Source organism: Pyrgilauda ruficollis, unplaced genomic scaffold (genome assembly GCF_017590135.1).
Source record: "Pyrgilauda ruficollis isolate IOZ18807 unplaced genomic scaffold, ASM1759013v1 scaffold7, whole genome shotgun sequence".
Taxonomy (NCBI): domain Eukaryota; kingdom Metazoa; phylum Chordata; class Aves; order Passeriformes; family Passeridae; genus Pyrgilauda; species Pyrgilauda ruficollis.
In genome coordinates, this window is record NW_024528821.1 from 1,341,111 (window position 1) to 1,363,598 (window position 22,488).

Sequence of the window (22,488 nt, forward strand, 5' to 3'; positions counted from 1 at the left end):
CTACTTTTCCTCCTTCTATATAAGAGCTCCTACAAATGGAAAACACTGCCATAATTTCTCTCCATTTACACAACCACACACAAAACTGCTCTTGTCCCATGGAACAAGAGCAAGCACAACGCTGTGGATGGGATCAACAGAACACAAGGATAATAATGAACCACTTTATGCGGGAAAAGAACAGCAAAAAGTATAACATGGAATGATGGAGAGGACAATCAATGTATTTAATACTGATTTTCTGAAAAAGAAGAGAAAATAAGGCCAGGAGGTTTACCCAAACAGGAAATTACTTCCTTGGAAATACAAATTTTATGTTACTATTACAAAATTTAAACAGTTCTAATAATTTGCTGGAGTGTCCTTAAACTTTTCAAATGAGCTGGTCCCTTCTTTAAGGAGTCTTTTTCAATCTTGTCATGATCTAAACACTGCCTACTTAATTTTCTAAGATAGGTAGATATAAGATAGGTGTGGTTTTTCTTTGATGGAATATTTTTTCATCCTACACAATTCTTGGCATTCAGCTGTCAGAACATGTTTATTAGATCATATTCTTCCATTGAGGAGAAACAATTAGGGACAGTCAATACTATATTCTTGATTTATTTACTTTTTTTTGCTGCCCTACTTTCTTCAGTCTACACTTCAAGTGAGCCTGAAACTCCCTAACTTCAAAGTGTTAATATTTTTAACCACGAGTTTTACAAGGCAGAGAGCAGGCAGAGCTGAAAACTGGTAACCCACATGAACTTCACATTTTCAAGACTGCACCAGGTTTCATGAATAACAAGAGAGTTCTCTTTCCACAGCACATCTTTGAAATGTTGTTTCAAGTTGAGTTGTTTGTGGGTTCTTAACTAAATCAAATTTATCTTTTCAAACATGGATGACAATTAAAAAAACAAAAACAAAAACAAAGAAAACCAAACCTAAAAAACCCCATAATCCCGAATATTTTCTTTTAATAGAAATTCTCTTCATTCACCAGGGTGGCAATAATGGTGAACCCGCAGTGCTGCATGAACAGGACACAAAATTCCCAAGAAACTCCTTTCAAGGAACTGGGCCATCACTTGAGTGGTCTTCCACAATGCACTGCAGACATACAACTATATGTTCCAGAAAAATATGCAGCTGCACCACAAAACTAGAAGGAATTTATGTTCACAATACTCCTGCTGTATAAATAGTTGTAGACTCACTAAAGCTGGGAAATTGAAGCACAGAGACTTTTATCAATCGTCCAAAGTTTGTAGCTGGTCTGAAAAAGGCAGCCACTTCTGGTTACTAATCATGTTTAAAATTAAACTTCAGAATTTTGAGCTTTAGAAACTAACTGGTAGAATGCAACTTTAGAATTGTAAACTTCAAGCAAATTTATTTAATTTAGAGACAACCAAAATAAGGGAGGTCAACAGCTGCAGGTAACAACCAGGGAGGAAACCTCCCCTCTTAATCTCCTCCATTACAGTTGTTCAGAAATATTCACAGACATCCCACTGAACAAAAAGCTACATTTTCAACACCCTGAGGGATATTCAGATTAAGGTATTAAACATGTTTGAGCTTTGCTCTGAATTCCCATGATAAAGCTCCAGACACCTGACGTTTCTGCCTTTGCATTCCCTCACTATAGATATATAATGAAGGAAAAAAAAATATAGGATTTATATCAGGCAACAATACAGCCAACAAGTGCATTTTGATATTTGCATTATAGAAGGTGACAGTTACATATTTGCTCTATTTCCTAGCTGAGAGCAGGCACAGAACCGAGGATGTGCGAGGAAGGGAAATAAATGAGTACAAGGCTCCAGTGCAGCGCTGTGCCTTTGGAGGGAAGCACTAACAATTCTGTTCAGCTGCTCAGAACAGCTCCTAAATCACAACCTCATTGTGCCTCGACAGCCAGAGGCTCTGTCTGAGCTGCCAGTGGCACATCTGGGGCTCGGGGTGAGCCCTGCCAGGTGTTGGTGAGGGGTGAACCTGCTGTGCCCTCCCGCTCACAGCCGGCTGGTGAGCACATCAGCGCTGCCAGGAGGAGGGGATTGAACCTGACAGCCACTTGGACAGCAGGAAATACAAACATCCCAGGCAGCTCTGGAAATTCCTTTCCTCCACAGCAGGGGCTGTGCAGCATCCCCAGCTCACAGTGATTTCAGTGGAGGCCGGGGGGAATGGCTGTGTGTGGATTCTGTTCATGGCAAATGGGATAATGAAATATAAAACAGACTGGAATAAAAGATACTTGTGCTTTGCTGCAAAGGAGTACAAACACCTGCAAATCAACATTCATTAAATTAATGTATAGTTATTATCTCATTCCCTCCTATACATACACACACAAATTCAGTGTTTATATCTTTAAATGCATAGCATCCCCATAAAGAAAAATCCACATTCTAACCTCTGATGCTGCAGCTTTTCCAACAAGTTGTTTAGCAAGATTGTTTTCTTTGACCTAACACCCTCCTAAAGCTCAAGTTCAGCTGGGAGCAAAATCACTCTATCTTCCCTTCATGCTTCCACTTCTAGGAAAAATTGCTGACAAAACTTCTATCTGAACAGCTGGAGCATCTCACGCACACACGTGGAACCCCTCCACTTCCAGAAACACAAGGAAATTCCTTCATGAGCAGGGACAGCACTTTAATGTCCATGTGTCACTGCTTTATAAATGTTGATTAAAAAATCCACAGCCTTAACAGAGAAAATTCACAACCAACGTGGGCAAAAATATAACAGGGTGAGGAAAAAAAAAAAACTCTAGCAGAAAAGAGTTTACATCCTCCACTCGGAACAGATTTCCCCAGCTTCCACAAGCAGGCTTTAGGAATTCTAGACCTGTCACAACGACTGCAGAAATGACCTGATCATAAGCCTCTCTCAAGGCCTCCACTCTGCAGGGTTTTGTAAAAATCAAAATAAGAAAGAGAGTGTGCGTGTGACATTTAACTGCCACGGGATCAGTTTTGCTTCTGAAAGAAATAAAGCCATACTTTTTCGAGGAATGAAAACTTATCCTTTTTTTATTACGCTCAGAAAATATCAATGAGACTCCCATATTAAACTGTAAAAGTATGTGATGTATGCAAGTGAAAGATGCCACTTCACTGCACAAGGGATGATAATAAATAATACTGCAATTTCAGAGTAATAAGTGGGAGATGGTGGCTGAGAAGACAGTGACACTTCTAAAAATAGTTCCAGAGACACTGAATTCTGAAACTCAGTAAATAGGAGTCCTTTCACCATACTGATTAAGGAGTGTAGGGGATAAACCAAAAATGTATTTTCTGGTGCTGATTTCTCAGGAACTTGACTTCTTCCTCCTCCAGTGTTACTGACTCCTATTTATCTGACTCACTAGAACAAGAGCAAGATAAAAAAGGAGAAACATTTCCTTACTGTAAGGCAGCAACTTGAGTCTGAAAATCAATTTTGAGAAGAAATCTCTTGCTACCTGAGTGTATTGAAAGTTCTAGCAAATAAATTGTCCTGACTTTCCAGTTAATGAGTTATATTCTGAGAAAATGCTTCCCTGTGAGTTTGGGATCAAAAAATCTTAGAAGTGAATTTGATTTATACTTCAATATATAGTTTTACTCAAGAATATATTCTTTTCTAAAAACAAAACTAAAACTCCAATTTCACTCTAATTGAATGCGCTTGAGCTATTTCTCGGTCTTAAAATCAGAGATGGAATTGAAGTAACTGATTTGTAAGAAAGAAAATAAATTTAAGAATGTTAAAATGGCATGTTTACAAGGGAAACACCAAACACTCATCATTCCATTCCAGCCTTTCTGCTTAGTTCACTATTTATATTCCCTGATAGCAGTTTAGTCATGAATATACACTAAAAATTACAGCTAATGGACAGGGATTTTTTCCTCCAAAGGGGGGAAAAAAACAATCAAAGAAACTCATGAGACCATAGAACACCATAAGCCAAAACTTAAGCAGGAAGAACACCAGTTTCAGAAGGTAAATACAATATCCATCTCCTGCTGCAGAGCTCTAGATCAGTCTCACCTGGTAATGTGAGTCCTCCAATAAATTATAAACTGAGACACACCCTCCCAGAACTCATGGAGAAAAAGCAGAGAGTGGTGAATGTTAGGAGCAAGGGGAGTGATGGGGTGTGTCCTCAGCAAGGTTAATGCCAGAATAAATAACACAGCTCAGGAGTCATTCAGCAACGTGGCTGCCCTCTCACAAAGTGTGCTACTCCAGAAAAAGCAAATTAAACAAAGGTTGGTGAAGCCAATTCTCCCCAGTAACGACTCCTATGACCCAAGTCAAAGGGAAGATCCGAGCTTTCCCAGGTCTGGGTGCACACAAAATGCTTTCCTGAGCTTAATTCAATCACTTCCCTAAAACAGATGTTCCCAAACAACACCTCACATATTGTTTGTGGTACAGTACAACTCTGTAATAGGCACACACAGAAATTGGACCTGAGGCCCCTTCAGCCAAAAACACGGACAGTTTTGGGGCTGCTGCCACCACTCCAGGCAGGAAGGTGTCAGGGTGGCAGACCAGAACTGAGAACCTCCCCAGACCCCTCCCAGCTCTGAGCATAACCCCACTAAACACCCAGCAGAGTGCCCAGAGAGCCCATCCTGCCTGGAAAGCAAAGACAGCATCTCCCAGCCACACAGAGGAACAGGGATGGGACAAAGCACCCTCTGGGGATGAGAACATGCTCTGAATTATTCAATGTGAAGTTTAGCCTTCAAAAAAAGTGATGCAAACAAGCAATTCCGCCAAACCAAACCCATTAAAATATTTCATCCTGAAATTAAATATTATTATAACTTATGTCCGTCAGCTGGGAAAATGACCATTAGCAGGGAATATAAAGCACAGCTCAAACAATTTAACTTAAACAGTCTTTGAACAATTTTCAACTTAGACACAAAAACTTCATCTATACCTTGATTTGTATGCTTGATTATTTTTTATTTCTTTGTCTTAGAGGGTTTTCCACATTGTTAGTATTATTGCATATTAAGATTTTAAGCTAAGAGCAATAATTCAATGCATTATGTTGATGAAGCAGTCAGCTAAACAAACAAATGGTTCTGAACTCAAAGATTTAGTTGGGCATGTTGCTATTTTTGAAACATGCCTAGGATGTTCTACCAAATACTACATCTGTCATTATTCATCAGGTTCACAGGTACTGAAAGAACACAAAACAAATACTCTCCAAGACAGGATTGAGTCAATTTGCTCACAGAAATCTGCAGGACTGCTCTCTACAATAAAACAGGTTTCAGTTGCTATGTGGATTCAAAACAGAGCACTATCTTCAAATCCTAAGGTGACACTATAAAACTAAATTTTTTATGCATTCTACCTACAGAGTCAAAGCTCTGCTTCCACACTCAATTAACTTTACTGGTAACATAAGAAGAGGCCTACTGTGGTTATATGTGGAAGCACCCATTGTGAAATGTAAAATTAAGTGAAATCTGTTTTGAAATCCAGCATTATGGCTCTTAACAAAACAGCAAACCAGAACTAAATTAGTGAAAGTGACTGTGACAGCTGAAGCCATGGAGCTTCCAAGAGGGCTCAGCATTATTGAAGATTTTCCTTATTATGCTCTTAGGCACAATCTGATTAGTTCCAACAGCTGCCCAGCAGGAAAAGCCAAGCCATCATTCCACAGGAACACTCAAAGTAAAGCACCTTTAGCTTCAGTGATGCCAGATCCAGGTAGCACACAGCACTGCAGCATCAGCTCTGGTCTCCTGATTGACAGGGATGTCAGAATTTCAAATCAAATCACAGCAGAAGCTCCTGATCAGCATCATGTAAGCTACCAAAACCTGTCCTGATGGATAAACTTGTTTCACAAGAAATACACAAAAAAATAGACACAAAAAAATACAAAAGGAAAAAAAAAGGGGGGGGGGGGAGGAGGGGAATTCACTGTGCATAAATGTTATTCAAGTCTTTGTTAGAGGCAATGAGTAACAAAAAAGGAATTTTCTTTGCTACCTTGCCTGTAAAAACTCAGTAGCCTGAAGCATATGCTGTGCTGTGACAAATATGCCATTGAACTTTAAAACAATATTCAAAATAGATTCTGGAAGACTTCACTCCTGTTTGCTGGAACTCTTGTAGTATTGTCTGAATACTACAAGAGTGATGAGGAGACTGATATTTTTACCACTTCTTCCAGTGCCCTGGATGTTAAGTTAGGATTTGAAGAGCCACAGACACAGCACTGACTGTGAAAGGTTCCAAGCCTGGGACAGAGATTTTCAGCCAGCTGGAACCCTGAATCATACACTCCAACATCAAAGCATTTTGAAGTTGTTATTAAAGTTAATCAATAAAAACCACACAGGTTTTAATTCCACAAAGGTAAATTCACCTCTGAAGAAGGCTTGACTGTTCTTCCAGTTCCTGAACATAGGAAACCTTAGGAGAAAACCATATTTTTAGTGATGCAAAGTTTTCTGCCTCTGGGCAGCAGAACAAGTTCTGGTTGTACCTCTGGGCTTTACTTCCTACCTTAGCTCAAGCATATACACATTTTAAATAGAAACCAAATAATTTTATTTCTGCTTAATGTAACATAACAGGCATGGATATTAGTGAAAAATCTCTTTGCACAGTTTCTCAGCTCCTCCATGAGCCTATAAAACTGTATACTTTTTTAAGTTAAACAATAAAGTTGAAGCCTTTTATCACTGCATCCAAAACACATTTCAAAGACAGGGCTGTTTTTGCAGTGTAAGAATGCCACCAGTGGACTGATGTAAAGAGAAATTAAAACAAGTGATCATCACTAAATGCAGCTTCTAAAACTTTGCTAATATTCTAAACACTTAAATTTTAAAATCTAGAAATTTTTACAAAATAGATACAGATACCACTGCAACTACACATATGGGAAAAAAGCCCCAACAGATAAGAATATCAGAATCACCACTGCTGGGCAAGAAATCTGTGAGCCTCAAACTGGCAGAAGCTCAGGAACAGCTTGGGAAAATATTCTGGTGATTCCCAAGCATCTGATATCAAATCTTTGAGACAGATCCAAGATCAGAGGAAACTCAGTTTCATCCTGCCAGGCCAGACTTGGGGCAGCTCAGAAACCAGCGCCTGCCCCTCCCCTTCCCCTTGTGAGGCTTTGGAAACAGAGACAAGCAAAGACTGAGAAGACCAAAGCCCAGTTCAGATGATAAATTAAGGCGTCCAGCAAAGGTCATAACATCTTCACATAATGCACTTCAAAACCCAGACAATAAAAGTCTCAGAGGCAGATATTAAAACAGATATTAAAACACACACACACACTAACAGGTTCTTCTCTTTAGCTTTGCCAAAGGTCCACTTAGACACTGAACTTCATTGCCAAGCTCTGGATGATGCTGGCAGTTGAAGGTTTGAATTATTCAAATGAAAGGTTTTTTATGAGGGAGGGGCTGGACTACCACAGAATTTAAAAATAAGCATTAATGTAGAATCTTACAAAGAAGTAGGTAATCTGGCAACTTCCAGGAACTCATTTGAGTTCTGATATTGCACCAGCATGGTACCTTGGATATTCAACATGGACAAATACTTGATTACATACAACAATAAAAGTGTTTACTGTAAAACAATAAAAGGTGATAGGAAAGTTCTATCAGTATTTTAAGCTCTATTTTTAAGACTGACTTTCAAATTATGGTATTCACAATAGTTCTTGGATTTCCCAACAAACACCAATTCACAAAAAAAGTCATGTATAAGTGCCAGAGTACTATTTTTGGTATTAGACGGGAAAGAGGGTGAGGAACAAAATAGAAATTACTCCTTTGTTTATACCTTTAAATCTGCTGCAATAAATTATCTCAAAAATACCTAATGGAAATGAGGATGAAAATTATAGGGCTGGGGTTAGGATAAAGAGGAAAATGTATTCTCCCAGTGAAAAAGCCATATAATATCCCAGTCTGAAAAGCACAGAGGAATATCCTGACTCAAAAGAAAAAGAGGAGAAAAAAAAACCCACAGAAAACGTCAATTTGCTTGAAAAAGCAGAGAAAAAAAACTACAATTATTCGACTTTGGAACATCAGCAATAACCAAAGCAAGAACACATCACATTAATAGAGCCAGCAATTACAGCACAATGAGAGAAAAATGTATTTCAATACTGAGAGCTGATGACTCAGAACTCATTTCTTTTAGCAATGTTTCTTTTTTGTTTCTTCAGAATTGTCTGAAACAGACTTTGCTACATGTCCCAGCTTCAAAAGCTCCACAGGACTTAAGTGTTCAGACCAATTATGTTTCTGGGTTAGAGAATATAAATTATTTTGCAATATACCTTTCTTTCAAGAATAAAAATAGCTGTACTAATGCAGTCAGGTGCCATGAACCGTAGGTGACACTTGATTTAAATATATTCTTTGACAGCTCTTCTTAAATGGAAGGAAAGTGTTCCATACAGTGTATTTGGGGGAAAACTAGCTAGGATATTTAAATCTTCATTACTAAAATCCAACATTAGAAAGCCTAAAGTAAATATAAAATCAAGAGCATATTATAAAAGCTACTTTGATATTTTAATTGTGTATTTTATGACAAATCAGGAAAAACTGAAACTACTTCTCCTATTTTCAAAATGTATCCTAAAAATTGGAAATTTTCAAATCTTCATCCCCCCCTAGATGGGATGAAAAGTGAGTCTTAGAAAAGTGAACTGGACAAAAGAAAAATCCTTTGCAACTAATATTCACCATTTATTGTTCTTTACTCAATATTTTGAAAATAGCAATTTTTGATAATCTCGTAAGTACATGTGAAAAAAGACAGCTATTCCTTAAAAACTTGGAATTTTTAATGACCTGAATAATATTAGGATCTGCTGGAAATCTAATTCAAGGTTTCTCATGATAGCCATCCAAAATACAAGCAAGCCATCCATTGATGCATCCATTACAAGAAGTAAAGAAAGCAGAAAAAAGTAATCCTTGCAAAGTTATTCTGAAACAAGAATTACAGTGGTTCCAAAGGACTTTTACAGCATATGCAGTAAATATTAGCTGATATTATTGAAGAATTTGTGATAATTGTTTTTCATTTGGTTGAAAAAATAATGGCTTTGAAATGTTACTTGCCTGGATGGTGACAGCTATTGCTCACTTTTAATGACAAAAATTACCAAAAAAAGTTTAAATGCCTTTGGATACAAGATGACCAGCATATCAAGCAGATGCACTAACATAGTTTATAAATAAAAGGTCTGAAATTCAGACATCTGTGTAAGGTCATTCTTTAAAGATAAAATAAGGGCCAAAGACAGGCATTTCTATTCACAGATAAAGACACTATATATAAATATATAAAAATATATAAAAAAATATATAAAAATTATATATACAATATATAAAAATAATGTCCCATCACAGGGCAATACTGTTTTGGCATTTGAAAAAGGCTCCCACCTCTTTATTTTGTGATGTACAAAAGTATGACACCTTTAAAACATGGTAGATTTTCAGACAGTAGGAAAAATTAAGGGTGCAGCATAACCTGTCCTGAGTGCACTTTTATTCCCTTCTGTAACTTCACATGGCACTGCATGTTTGCAGTCCCAGTATCTTGCATCTATGCAAATCAGAGTATAATTTCATTTATTAGGGGTATTTTAGTGCTTTTGCTGGGGTTATCAATCGAGAGCATGATAGATCATATTATTAGCAATTTCTTACAAATTAAAACAATTGTTTCCTTGACGGCTGTTGGGAAAATATTCCTTTCTCTGTGCTGCCACACACAAGGACCGTGTAAGCAAATCCTGAGCCCTGTGTGCTCAGAAAGCATCCCCACATCTGAGCTAAAACTGATCTGTCTGGACATGAGCACAGGATGATGTTCAGCTGAGACAGATGAAGGGGAGCTCTGTGTTTGACAGATGGGTGCCTCGCAGCTCCAGTCTATCATCCTCTCCTCCCTGAAACATGCTAACTTATATATTATTGTTCCGTGACAGCTCGTGTGAAAATCAGAGCCTGGCATGCAGAAAGAGACACCAACTTGTCCCTCACCCTAACTCCCTGAACTTGCTGTGCCTGGAGCAAGACTTTCTCCTCCAGTCCTCCCTGAATCCCCAAAGGGACGTCAGGATAACGGGAGCTGACAGTTTTACAGCAATAGTGCCATAAACCACCCTAAAGGAGCCTTGTATCAACCAACAAGAGGCAATTACCTTGACTCCTGACTCACCACCACCAGTCAGGAGCAGGGTTTTATCTCCTCACTGACACCAAGCCACAGCTGCAGGAATGCAAATCAGTTTTCCCTTTTAAAGCTCAGACCCAGTGACTTTTTCAAAATAATGTGCACAGATGACCACTTGTCTGTCCAGATCTCTCTAGACAATTTACCACTGAGCAGTATTTTTTACTCTAGCAAAAATCTTCTCTAAAGAATCATATACTTTGGCATTTTGGATTGCAAGACAAATGAGCAAATGGGGTGAAGGATTTGGAAGAAAGTGGATTTTCAGCTACAGCATAAAATAATGGAAACAGACTTATTTTGCAAAGGTGATGTAAATACTTCACATGGTAATTAAGAACCTCAGGGGAAAAGCAGGCAGGGGTAACCACCCACATGAAAAGAACTGAAGATGTGTTAACTTTAACCAAAACACTGAACTTCTATCAGCAAATGAAAAAGAGAAAGATGTTTTGGGCCTGACCTATTCCCCCACTGTGGATTTAAGACAAAAGTACTCAGCACCGCTCAAAAGACAGCCTGTCTGTCCAAAAAAAGCCTCTCTTTTAAAGGGCAGCTAAAAATTACCTTAGAAAGACAACATGTCCAGCTCTCCCTGTTTATTAAATTACCAGCACTAGAGAGTGACCTTAGAGCTTGACTGGAGCTCAACTCCAAAGCAAAAAAAAAACTTCCTAAACCTATTTTCGAGTCCTCTAAATCCATAAACTTCACTTTCTATGCTGGCACACAAAATGGGAAAGAAGAAACAGTACTGACCCCCAGAAGTCTGCAGTTTAATCCTCCTGAGACATCCCAGTGAGGTGGGAGTCAGCCTGGGCTACAAACTGTGCTAAGGAGCCCCTGGAGGCACAGGGGGCTGGGGTGGGAAGGGACCTCTGGAGATCAGCTGGTCCAGCCCCTCTGCCAAAGCAGCTGCACATCATCACACCCAAGTGGGGTTTGACTTTTTCCAGGGGATTGTGAAGTAAGAAAAACAAAACATCCCCTCTCCAAGCAAACTCAAAATTTTAGTCTAAGCTACATGACAGTGAGAAGGAAAAGAAACCTGTAATAATTGAAAAAAAACCCAACCCTCAAATGCTTTTTTAACATGCATCTTATTTTTACTTTGTCTGTAAGCACTGTCAGATCCAGGATCTGGCTTTATATAATTTCTCAGTTTTAGGAACCTAAGTACTATTGCTACCTGTACCATCAATATGAGTGTAATTTCATTTTTGTGGCAATTAGTTTTGAAATAGCACTGAACAACTAATGTTTCCTGAATGAGAAGTGAGAAATACTGAAAAGATCTTGTTCTTGTCTATGAGGAAGTCAAGAAATCTCCTGTCTGAACCATGTATTTTCCTGATTATATATGTCTGTAAAACAAAAATTCTCGGAGTAGCCATCATCCTGTCAGCCATGTTTCCCATACACAATTGCTAGAAAGGGTTGGCAATAAAAAAATTAATCAGAAAGAGCAAGAATATTTTGTTTTTAGAGGGTTACAACAAATTCACAAATAATTTTTGATTTGTAGAAAAAGTAAGTTGAAATTCCTTATTTGTATTAGTGTTTAACTTCAATGTTCAGCAAGACCTGGCAATATTAATAAATATCTGTTTACAAGCAGAAAAAAAGCTCTGTGGTGGCAGATTTTTCACAGACTGCAGATGCTGGCAATAAGCACCCCAGGCTTCCTGTGACCTACTGGAAGGGCCAATAAAGCACTGCCCTGCCTTGTCCTGCTGAAGCCCTCCCAGAGAATCCCCCACGTCAGTTTAATCCTCGTTAATTCCAGTGTGACAAGCTCTGGGACATGGTTTGGGAGTGCCCTCAAAGGGAGGGTGGCTGCTTTGGTTCCCTCTGGGTGGAATGACAGCACAGAAAAGGACAGCAACGAGAGTCCCAGCAGCTCCTGTTTGGGACAGTGAGGTTCATCTGGTGAGCACCTGTGATCAGAAAATCAAAGTTTGTGCACTAAGTTTGCAGGGACATTAACCATTCTGTCTTGTTTTTTCTCTGTGCACTGAACCCCACAGGTGCAGCATTAAAAACAAAAGGACCAGGGGAAGGTTGTTGGCCTCCTCCACTGCTACAGCTTTTGACTTTCACATTTTTATCCCTGCTTACCACAGGATTATCAGCAAAGATTTCATTAATGTGACTTTCTGATACACAATCAACTACAAATCTAGTCTCAGTCTATAATTCTAACTGCCCTCCTAGATTTATTTCTACATAAAACACATCTTGCACTCTTGATCTTGACAGTGATATGAGTTACTTGATCCAAGACTGCTGCGAGGCTCAGAAATAACCAGTTGCAAACATGAAATATGATGCTTGAAGTATGATGAACTGTGAGTTCCATCTTCCATGGGTCATGGAATTGACAAACTGTATCAAAAAAAGGAGATATCTTCTATTGAAAGGCATCACAGAGATGATCTAGAGCAGTGAGATGAAACTCTCCTCATCAGAGGCAAGGCTGACGTGGTGTGAGACTGAGCAGGGATCTGTTTTGTCAGACTACAGAGGTATGAACTGACAGCTACAAAGAGATTATCATATTATCCTAGAAGGGATGCACCAGCTGCTTCTGGTAGGTAAATACAGCAAAATTACTGTAACAGGTAAGAGTAATGGAACAGCAACACCAATCTTATTTCCCCCAAACTGCAAAGGATTAAAGGAAGAAAATATTAGCACACAGGATCAGCTCACAGAAGAAAATGCTCAGCTCCTGCTGCACCTCTGCAACTTCTAGTGTACATGGTATACCTAGCTGACAAGAAATGCTAAGCAATCAATTAATAAAAATATTATTTAAAACATGCCCTTGTGTGAGTTCTTTTCTATTCAAAACCTGTTCTGAACCAGCTTGCCTTTTTAACATTTAAGAGAACAAAGAAATGCTTCACACTAAAATCTTTGCAGTCAAAGCAGAGGCCTGTGACACCTATAAATATGAAGTGTATTAATCAGGTAATACTAAATATCAGCTTGCCTTGAGCTGAGATGTAAGTGGGCTGGAAGAGTGTAATCAACACCAGCAAGCAGGTATTTATGGCACCGTGGTGGCCCTGCCTGACACAATGCACATTTCATGTCAGTCTGTAAACAATGGGACTGCCCTGAAGAGGTGAACAAAGCCCCGGAGGCTGGGCTGCCCCCTGGGTTAAAGCAGAACTTTAGGATTTGTAGCTTCATCCCCAATCAGAAATTAAGGTTTCAATGCACAATTTGCTCTTGCATCCCACTGTTTTTATGAAAAGTTTTATTTATGAATGCCCAGCTCTTTTCCCCTATCATTTCCTGTTTATACATTTACTGTATTTATCTCAACTGAGACAAAAATGGTTGGGTTTCCACCTGGCCATTTATTCCTTGTCATAGCTGCACCTACCAGCTCCCACCATCAGTGTTACGCCATCCTCTTCCCCAACCCAGCTATTTCTCATTCTAAATGAATTTTCTTCCATTGTTAAATAATATCTAAGTTCTCCCTCCTCCCCTGGTTCACAGCAAACACTGTTTATCATGTGAAACCTTAATGTCACTCCCTCTATGGTCACCTTGGGGCATCTCAGCAGAGAAACACAATCTTTTATAATGCCATGCACAGCAGCTCTGGGAGCAGCAAGAAGCTCTGCGTGACTGTCTCCTCTCTTCTATTAACAGTAAAACTGTTGCCTTTTTAGAGTTTATGTGTTTCAAACAGGGCTGAGAAAATCAGAGCCACAGAAAGTTTTGAGGATGAGGTGCCATGAATTGGTTACACATAAAGAAGTTATTTGCTATTCAGGTACACCTTGATAAAATGCAGGCAGGCAAAAAATGAGTTTTAATCAGTTTGGTAATTAAAGCTCTGTCTTGTTTTAAATAAATCAAATCCTGCTTTACAAAGCTTCCACTGAATCCAAAATACAAGAATATACTTTACAAAGTTTTGTTTTCTACTGTTTTAAGGAGTTTTAATGAGAGGAAGAATCTTAAAAAAAAAAAAAAAAAAAAGAAAAAAAGCCATTTAGTTTAAAGACTTTATAATTTCTTGTCTAGTTTGCAAAAGAAACCAAATGCAAAAATTATATTCAAACTTTTCCACACCCTGTGAGAGGGGCAGTAAGGTAAGTGTGACAAAGTGAGGAAATACTGTAACACGAGGCTGTTATCTTCCCAAGGAGCTATAGAGGTGCTGAAAATAGGTTAAATACCTATAAATGGGTCAGCTGAGTTCCGAGTGAAAAGTTCCCTTTTTTTTTTAGAATTTGTTATGGACATAGTCTCTATCTTCCTATTTTCAGGCAAAATAGGTCTGGCTTCACACAGGCAATAAGAAAATCTTGGCTAAATTTGTTTCCAAAGCCAGCTACAACTAAAAAGCTTTCTCTTCATTTCACAATTTGTCAATTTTTGATTCCTTTCTCTCCAAAATACAGAGCATTTCGCTCTGTTGCTGCACCTACACTAAAGCATCAGCTTTTCTGCTTCTATGAAGTGATTTCCACATCCTCTCACCCCCTACTCCTCTGCCACCTCCGAGCTGCCCTGCCCACCCACCTCATGCCAGGTGCTTCCCAAAATTCCCCCCAGAGCCGCGTCAGCCCTGCTAGAGCATCCTGCTCAGAGGATGCTCCTGCTCAGCACTTCCCTGTGCTGCAGTCCCTTCTGTTTGCTGCTTGTAAAAGGAAGGAAAAGGTCAACACTTTCAGGAGCCAGAAGACTTCAGCATCTTCAGAGCCCACGCCAGAAACACAGAGCACAAAAGGAGCACCACCCTTCCGTGCCTGTCCTGTCACCTCCCTCCTGGTGTTTCAGCACTGCCCACTCTTCCTTTCCTTCTCCATCTCCCCAGCCTTCCCCAGTGATGCATCTTTGGAGATCACAAAACCCAATGGTTTTGTGATATGCAAAGAATGGTTTGGGTTGGGAAGGACTTCAAAAATCACCTGGTTCCACCCCTGCCATGGCAGGGACACCTCCCACTGTCCCACTGTCTCCAAACCCCATCCAGCCTGGCCTTGGGCACTGCCAGGGATCCTGGGGCTTCTCTGGGCACCTGTGCCAGGGCCTCTCTTCCCTCACAGGGAGGATATCTTCCCAATATCCAATTTAATTCAGCTTTCTGCCTGAACAAAGCCTTTCCCCCTGTCCTGTGTCTCCAGACCTTGTCCAAAGTCCCTCTGGCAGCCCCTCCAGGTCCTGAAAGGTTTCAGTAAGGTCACTCTGGAGCCTGCTGTTCTCCAGGCTGAAAATCCCAATTCTTTCAGCATTTCCTCATAGGAAAGGTTCTTAATCCCTCTAATTATCTTCCTGCACCTCCCCTAAGGTAGAAAACACTGGCTGTATTTCCTGCCTGCTCACCAAAATCCTTTATTTCTATTGCTTTGGTTTGTTTTTTGGGGTTTGTTTGTTTGTTGGTTTGGTTTTTTTTTTTTTTTTTAAATCCATTTTATGATTACTTTTGATATTAACATTCTGAAAATTACCAGTAGAATAACATCTGGAAATACTATTCCAAATGGTGTCTGGCTGTCAGAAACTTTGGTTTTTTCAGATCATTTCCAAGGTATGTGAAATTGCTGGCTCATTTAAAGGCAGTAGATTCATAACTCAAAAAATACCTGACCAACAGGCATTCAAGAGAAAAAATGCAATTAATTCTTTCAGAAGATCTGCCAACAGGGCTGTGATTTCACAAATTATTTTGTTTGCAGCACATGCAGCACAAGATTTCAGAACTTCCAGTCCATACCAGTGTGTGCTCAACCACCTTCCTTCCCATTATGTGGTAAAAGCAGGGTTTTTTCACAGACACTTGAATAAACACGTAACTCATCATTTTTATTAATTTTTCCCTAATTAAAAATTAAATAATTTGATATTTAAGTTAATTAAGATTATGAAGATATTTAATTATTTGCACATTTCTTGGTGAGAACCCTCTCCTGCAGACGCTCTCACCTTGCCCAGCCAAGGCTGTGCCCTGCCTGCCTTGGGCAGAGCTGCAGGTTGGATTTCAGACCAGCTCCCACTCGTGTGACACAGATGTGCTCCCACTCTGCTGATCTGCCACGTTCTCTCTCTGAATGCACAGGCCAAAAATAAGCTCACAAAACAAGACTGTTATTGTGGTGATCTGAACTGTTGCTCATCAGGCCCAGGGACTCCTGATTTTGCCATTTTCTACAGTTTTCCTTTTCCTACAATAACAGCACTTTTGGATAACTCACATTTCTCTGTTCAGACTGGGTTTTATTTTGCTCCATTTCATGTGCAACCCTGGTTTTTCATTATTTTCTACTCCTACTGTTATTTATTTAATATGCTGTTGTTCATTCCCCAAAATCTCATTGAATATGCCTCATAAAGAACACTCTGCCCTACTGGATGCTTCTGCTTAGTTAGCTAAAAAACCCCAAACAAAACCCACACATGTAGATATTCCTGCTCTCCTATAACCTAGGAAAAGTCTTAAAGAGCTTACTGCAAAAAATTCAAACATATTAGCATTTACTTGGAAAGTTTTAAGATCCTTGGCTGCACTGAGAGCAGACAGACATGTGTGGGATCTATTTTTTTTTAATTTTTTTTTTTTTTTTTGGATAGTTAGCCAGAAATGCCCAGTGGGATGCAGTTTCCTAAAAGATTTTTATGTCTTTGTCACTCTTTAGCACCCACACTGCCACAATTACTTCAGGTTCCAAGCAATTTTAAAAAGCTAAAAAAAAAGATAGAGCTTTATTTTTATTAAATTGCTAGTAAGCACTGGTGTCAGTGAATATCAGCATCCAGTCAGTCAAGCAGTATATTGGATAATATAATCTATGTTCTTCTGGCAGTAAGGAGGGTCAGATTGGTTGCTGAGCAGCCAAAACACAAAACAGTTCCTTATTCTAAAGCAAAGGAAGTGAGGGCAATCTCAGCTTCCCCCCAACATTTCTGGGTAAGTTTCTTTCCTGTTCTTAAGTTTGCTTCAGTAAACTCAAACGAAAGTGATCATTTATTTAGCAGTCACACACTCTTGTTTATATAAACATCACATGTTTATGTTTTTCTTCTGTCCCCTAATCCCAGTTCACCTGTTAGTTTCTAGAAATAAAAAAAGAAGGAAGAATATGAAATATCTGCTCTTACAAGGTCCCTGGCACTGCTCTCCTTGCACTCATGCACATTTGGAGCTGCTCCTGCCCAGACATTACAAAGCTGCTCTGACAAACTGACTCCTTCCCTCTGGAAAAGCTCATCAATACACAGGTGAGCATCACATCAGCTTCTGGGCCAAGTTCTACTGCTCAAGTCCAAGCTGTGCAGGAGAGGCACAAAAAAAGAATGTATCCATAAAAATGGGAGGCATAAACCCAGCACAAAGCCCTTCTGCACTTGGCACTGCCATGTCAGCGGCAATCAGGACACGTTTTGGAAAACTGGAAAACAGGAAAACTGTCAGCCAAAGTGTGCAAACACTTGAGTGCTGGTGCAGAGCTCATGGAGATGTGGATGGTTCCTCACCCTGTTACACAGTCACACATGAACATAAACAGCTTCCCACGGAGTGAGGATGAGATGCACCAGAACACATCCAGGGCTACGGATTCACACTCTGACACGGACCTGCGCCGCACCACAGCTGCAGCTCACAGCTTTGGGTTTCTGTTACTGCGTGCAGCACACAGCTTTGGGTTCCTGACGGGTTGGTGAGGACCTGCAACACTTGTGGGAGGACAGCGACACAGACAGCGACAGAGAAGGATGAAAGAAACCCACCTTGAGGAGCTCATAGTGCTGGATTCCATTCACGCCGATGTCCGGGTCGATGGCAGACGGGACAGAGTAGCGGGAATTAATGGCCGTGTTCTCCGGGATAGAGATGTTAATAACTGTCGAGGGGAAAAGGGGGGCGTTGTCATTTATATCCTCGATCAGGAATCTGATCTTGACCAGTCTGAACACCTCGTCGGGCAGCACAGCCACCTCCACCTCGTAGAAGCAGCGGTTCTCGCTGAAGATGCCGGCGCACAGCTTCTCGCGGTCGATGCGGTTGGCAGCCGTGAAGATCTCCCCGGTGTTCTCCTCCACCCTCACCAGGGGCACGTCCCCGGTCTTGTAGACCAGCTTGAACTGCAGCGGGGAGGACAGGGGCACGTCAGGGTCCAGCGTTAGGTTGAGATCCTTGAGCAGATTGCCAATGAGGACATTTTCAGGCAGTTCTTCCCGCACGGTGTAATTCTTCTCCTGCGCGCCAGATTGGAACACGATGCAGGCCAACAGGACTGCCAAGAGGTAGGTTCCAGACAGCAAGTCCATCTCCAGAATGACTAATGAGTATCCGTGGAGAACGCCAGGAGTAGCTGGGAAAAGGGAAAGGAAAATCCTTTTAAAGTCACAGAATATTGTGTTCCTAAAGCGGTAAGAGCTAAAGGAGCTCCTTTCCTGCTACAACAACGTGAACTGTTTGGAAGCCTCATTAGTGAAGTCACATTTGACTCCATCCTTCCTAAATATGTATAAAATTTCTTGCAAAACTTTTTAATTGAAACTCTTAACTAATTACTGAGGTAAGAATTTTAGGGCTGGATCATACTGAATGAAGAAATAAGTACAGGAATCCCCTATTTCCAGCATGAGATTTTCCTTTGCTCCTTAGGAAAATGCCTTCCTTTGATCTCTCTGCCACATTGTCCTCATTTTTTTCTGTTTCCTAAGAAAAAAGTAGGCAAGAAGTTTGCAAGCAACCATCTGCTAAGAGCCAGATCTTTTTATACCTCTTGCTTAGATATGGGAATAGAAGAACACTTGTCTTAATTCTCCCCCCAAGTTTTACACTGACAAAATTATGTAATGTTTGTTAACAACAACAAAGAAATCTGGATATTTTTAATTCAGGAGCTTAAACTGGCAAGAAAATGTTATTATCTAAATAGAGTCTGGTGAACTTCAGCTAACAATGTGTGGAAATCTGTCTAGTGAATTGCAAAAAAAATTGTGTAATTTTAAATTTGGTGATGCCTGTTCACAATACTCTGGAACACCGATACCTCTAAAGGGAGATACAAACTTGTTGGAAAAATCTGTACTTTCCAAGCTGGTTTCTGAATAACAATATATTCTTGCCTTGAGGTTGTTAACAACCTTGAGAAAGATGGAAGTGGAATAGGAGGACTTAGAGATACACAGATATCTGTGTAGCTGCATACAGCCTTCAGCCAAGAATTTTTGAGAGATAAATCACTCTCTTGAACTCCATGTATAGAATATTTGCCTAATCTTTACATAATTCTGCCATTCCAGAATTTAGGATCTGCTAGGATAGCATTTCTCTAAAGTAAATGCTCAAGAGTTCCATGTAAAGTGATTTTTCTCGTAAATGAAATCTTGTGTTAACATCTGTTTCAAATATACCTGTGCCAACATATCTACATTCTTTTTACCATGCAGGTAAAAGTGTAATTCTGTTCCCTGTCTCTTCTTATTTTATTCTCCCTGCCATAGCACAGATTGATTTACTTCTGCAGATCAAGTTGCAGTGGTTGAAGAAATTCCTGGTGCAGGTAATTGCCTCCACCTGGTAGTTACTGCCTTTCAAATTCCACTTGCAGGGGAATTTAGACTAAAGCTTTGATTTTGCAGTGAAACAGCTTAAGAACAATTAACATTGCTATTCCATTTAAGCACTGCACACTGCTTTGGGTTGGAAGGCAGTGACAGATACAGAACATTCCAGCTCCATCTGCAAGGTGCATCCCCACATCAGCACTGTTAACTGGACAGCATTTTCTGGCCTCATGGCTATACAAAAGCAGAAAATGATACCATTTTTATGAAATAAAAGTGCTGCAAATCCCCACTTAGAGAAAAAGGCTTTGCTCCCTGAGTAATTCAGTGAAGCTGGAGGGGACTGCTGCCAAGGGATGGCATTTCAGGAATTCCCTGATTTATCACTGGACTGCAGGGGTTCACAGCACCCAAAGCAGCAGCAGCCGGGTGCCCAGAGTGAAGCAATGGACCAGCAGCTTTTTATAAACCATTAAAACACCACATTCTAAATATGCAAATGAGGAAGTCTCCAGCAGCTCCTGATCATCATTATGGTGACATCATGGTAGCAGTGTGAGCCCAATGAATGACTTGGTGACAGTGTACAAGTGGATTAGTTTGGCTGCTATAATTTGATTTATTAACTTATTATATAATATTTAAATATATAATGTGTAATATATATTTTATAATATATTATATAACATAAATATATTATGAATATCTATTATAGATACATAATAAATAATATAAATATATTTATAACTTATTATTTGATTTATTAACTGCTTCTCTTTAAATGCAGCTCCAGCAATTGTCATCCCACTGAAGTAATTGCCCACGTACATTCACCCTGCAGAGAGCCCTACTTTAGGAAAGCACATCTTTGTATCCATTATTACTGAAATAAATATATTTACATTGTTTCCTATGGAAAACACAAATACAAATGTAGGAGTTACAGTAAAAAGTTGATATTTAAATGCTGTCCAAAAAAAAAATTAGAATGGTTGCATGTTTTGTGCATACTAGAAGGAACTATTTTGCCACTTCTTCCTCTCTATTACAAATTAAAATGAAAAATAACACAACAGGGTTATAAAACCCTTCAAATCCTGATGTTTATGGAATAATATTTTAAATTTACATTTCTGAGGGTAGCAAATGAAAAAAAAAAAAACCAACACCAACCATAAATATAAACCAAATTCTAGCCCCTATCCCAAATTTTTCTATGGCAATACTGATGCAAATATTGCTTATAAATGATAATGATATAAAAATATTGTATAAACAGGTTTATAAATCTTCCAAATAAATACTTTTTTTTTTCAAAGCAATATGAGGATGAGTACATAAATGCAACAACCTAAAGAGGTCATCAACAATATTCCTGAATCAGTTCTGAAAGCTGAGATCATGACAGCAGATACTTTATATTCAAGCTAAGTTGTAAGCCTTTAACCCCAGTTTCATCTGCAGAGGAGTTTCCAGGGATTATAAAATAACAACAGCAGGACTCAGAGAGTTTTGTAAGGAAAACTGCAGGGTGGAACTTGACATTGCATTCTTATGCATACTTGTATTCACTTTAAACCAAGTTTGAACCACTCTATTGAAATTCTTCTTGTGTCATAGTAAAGAAAATACTACAAAGCATGAGAAAACAGCACAGCACACTTATAAACCACGTGAGATAAATGCTAACATGAATTTTGTGGTGACTTTTGCTGTCACAGATTTTCCTGAGTGACTAAAGGAATGTAATAGACATTGATAGTTTAGCAGGAAAAAACAACCAACAGTGGTTTACAATGCCTGAACTTCTGCACAATACACTATTTTTGAAATTTTTTTTTTCTTTCAAAATAATCCTAGCAACAGTTTTGAATCTCTATTCCAGAGCTGTAGGCCTTTAAGGAGAAAAAATCCCAAAGTGACACAAGTTTGCTGCTTGGATGTGGAATAGAATATCTCCTGTTGTGAGGAAAGTGTTGTTCTTCCAGAATCCTATTTATAAAGTCATAGCTGTACGTTGCCTGTCATTTGTGCCATAGCTCTGATAGGGATACTATGGCAACAGCAATGCACAGAGCAGGAGCAAGAGGCACTTCCCAGGCATTTATGGAATCAGTGTTCCAGCCTGGAACACTGAGGAAACACAGAAGTGCAGAAGGCTGAACAGAGCAGCCCCAGCCTAAAGGAGCTTCCATGGGCTCCAGCACTCACTCATGCTTTCAAGGAGGTTAGAAAAAAAAAAAAATGAAGAACAAATCAAATTGTTTAACAGAAGGTAACATGGAGCTTGCCAAGCCATTTTCCCAGCTTTCAAGAGGATGCTTTGCTGTCTGTGCTGCTGACTTCCCAGCTAGGAAGGGAAATGGCCCAGATGGACAAGATGTAGGGGAGGAGGGGAAAAAGAAGTTTAAACTTACTTTTCTTCATCTGGCTGTCTATGCACTCAAATATACCTGCTTTTTTGTCCAATACACCAAATATTAATGGTGTCATTTAAATATTAGCACTGTTCATTATCCTCTTCATTTAGCATCTGTCAAATCATACCTTGAAAAGCAGAGAGAATGTAAAAGCTGTAACCACCTAATGGAGCAGGATGTGGAGGTAGAATCTAAATCTGTTCTTTATACACAGAGCTCCATCTGGTCCCACCTGAGCCTTTACCTTATTACAGAACTTGTTATTTCT

General features: G+C 39.5%; 1 protein-coding gene across 1 annotated transcript in view; it reads right to left on the reverse strand.

Moving 5' to 3' along the window:
• The window catches only part of PCDH11X (protocadherin 11 X-linked), a 416,133-nt gene that overhangs the window by 353,851 nt on the left and 39,794 nt on the right, over positions 1-22,488 (reverse strand). The window contains exon 2 of the mRNA XM_041485190.1: positions 18,013-18,596. Within this exon, the coding sequence (XP_041341124.1) occupies positions 18,013-18,552 (540 nt within the window). The 5' untranslated portion in view covers positions 18,553-18,596. The remainder of the gene's footprint in view (positions 1-18,012; positions 18,597-22,488) is intronic.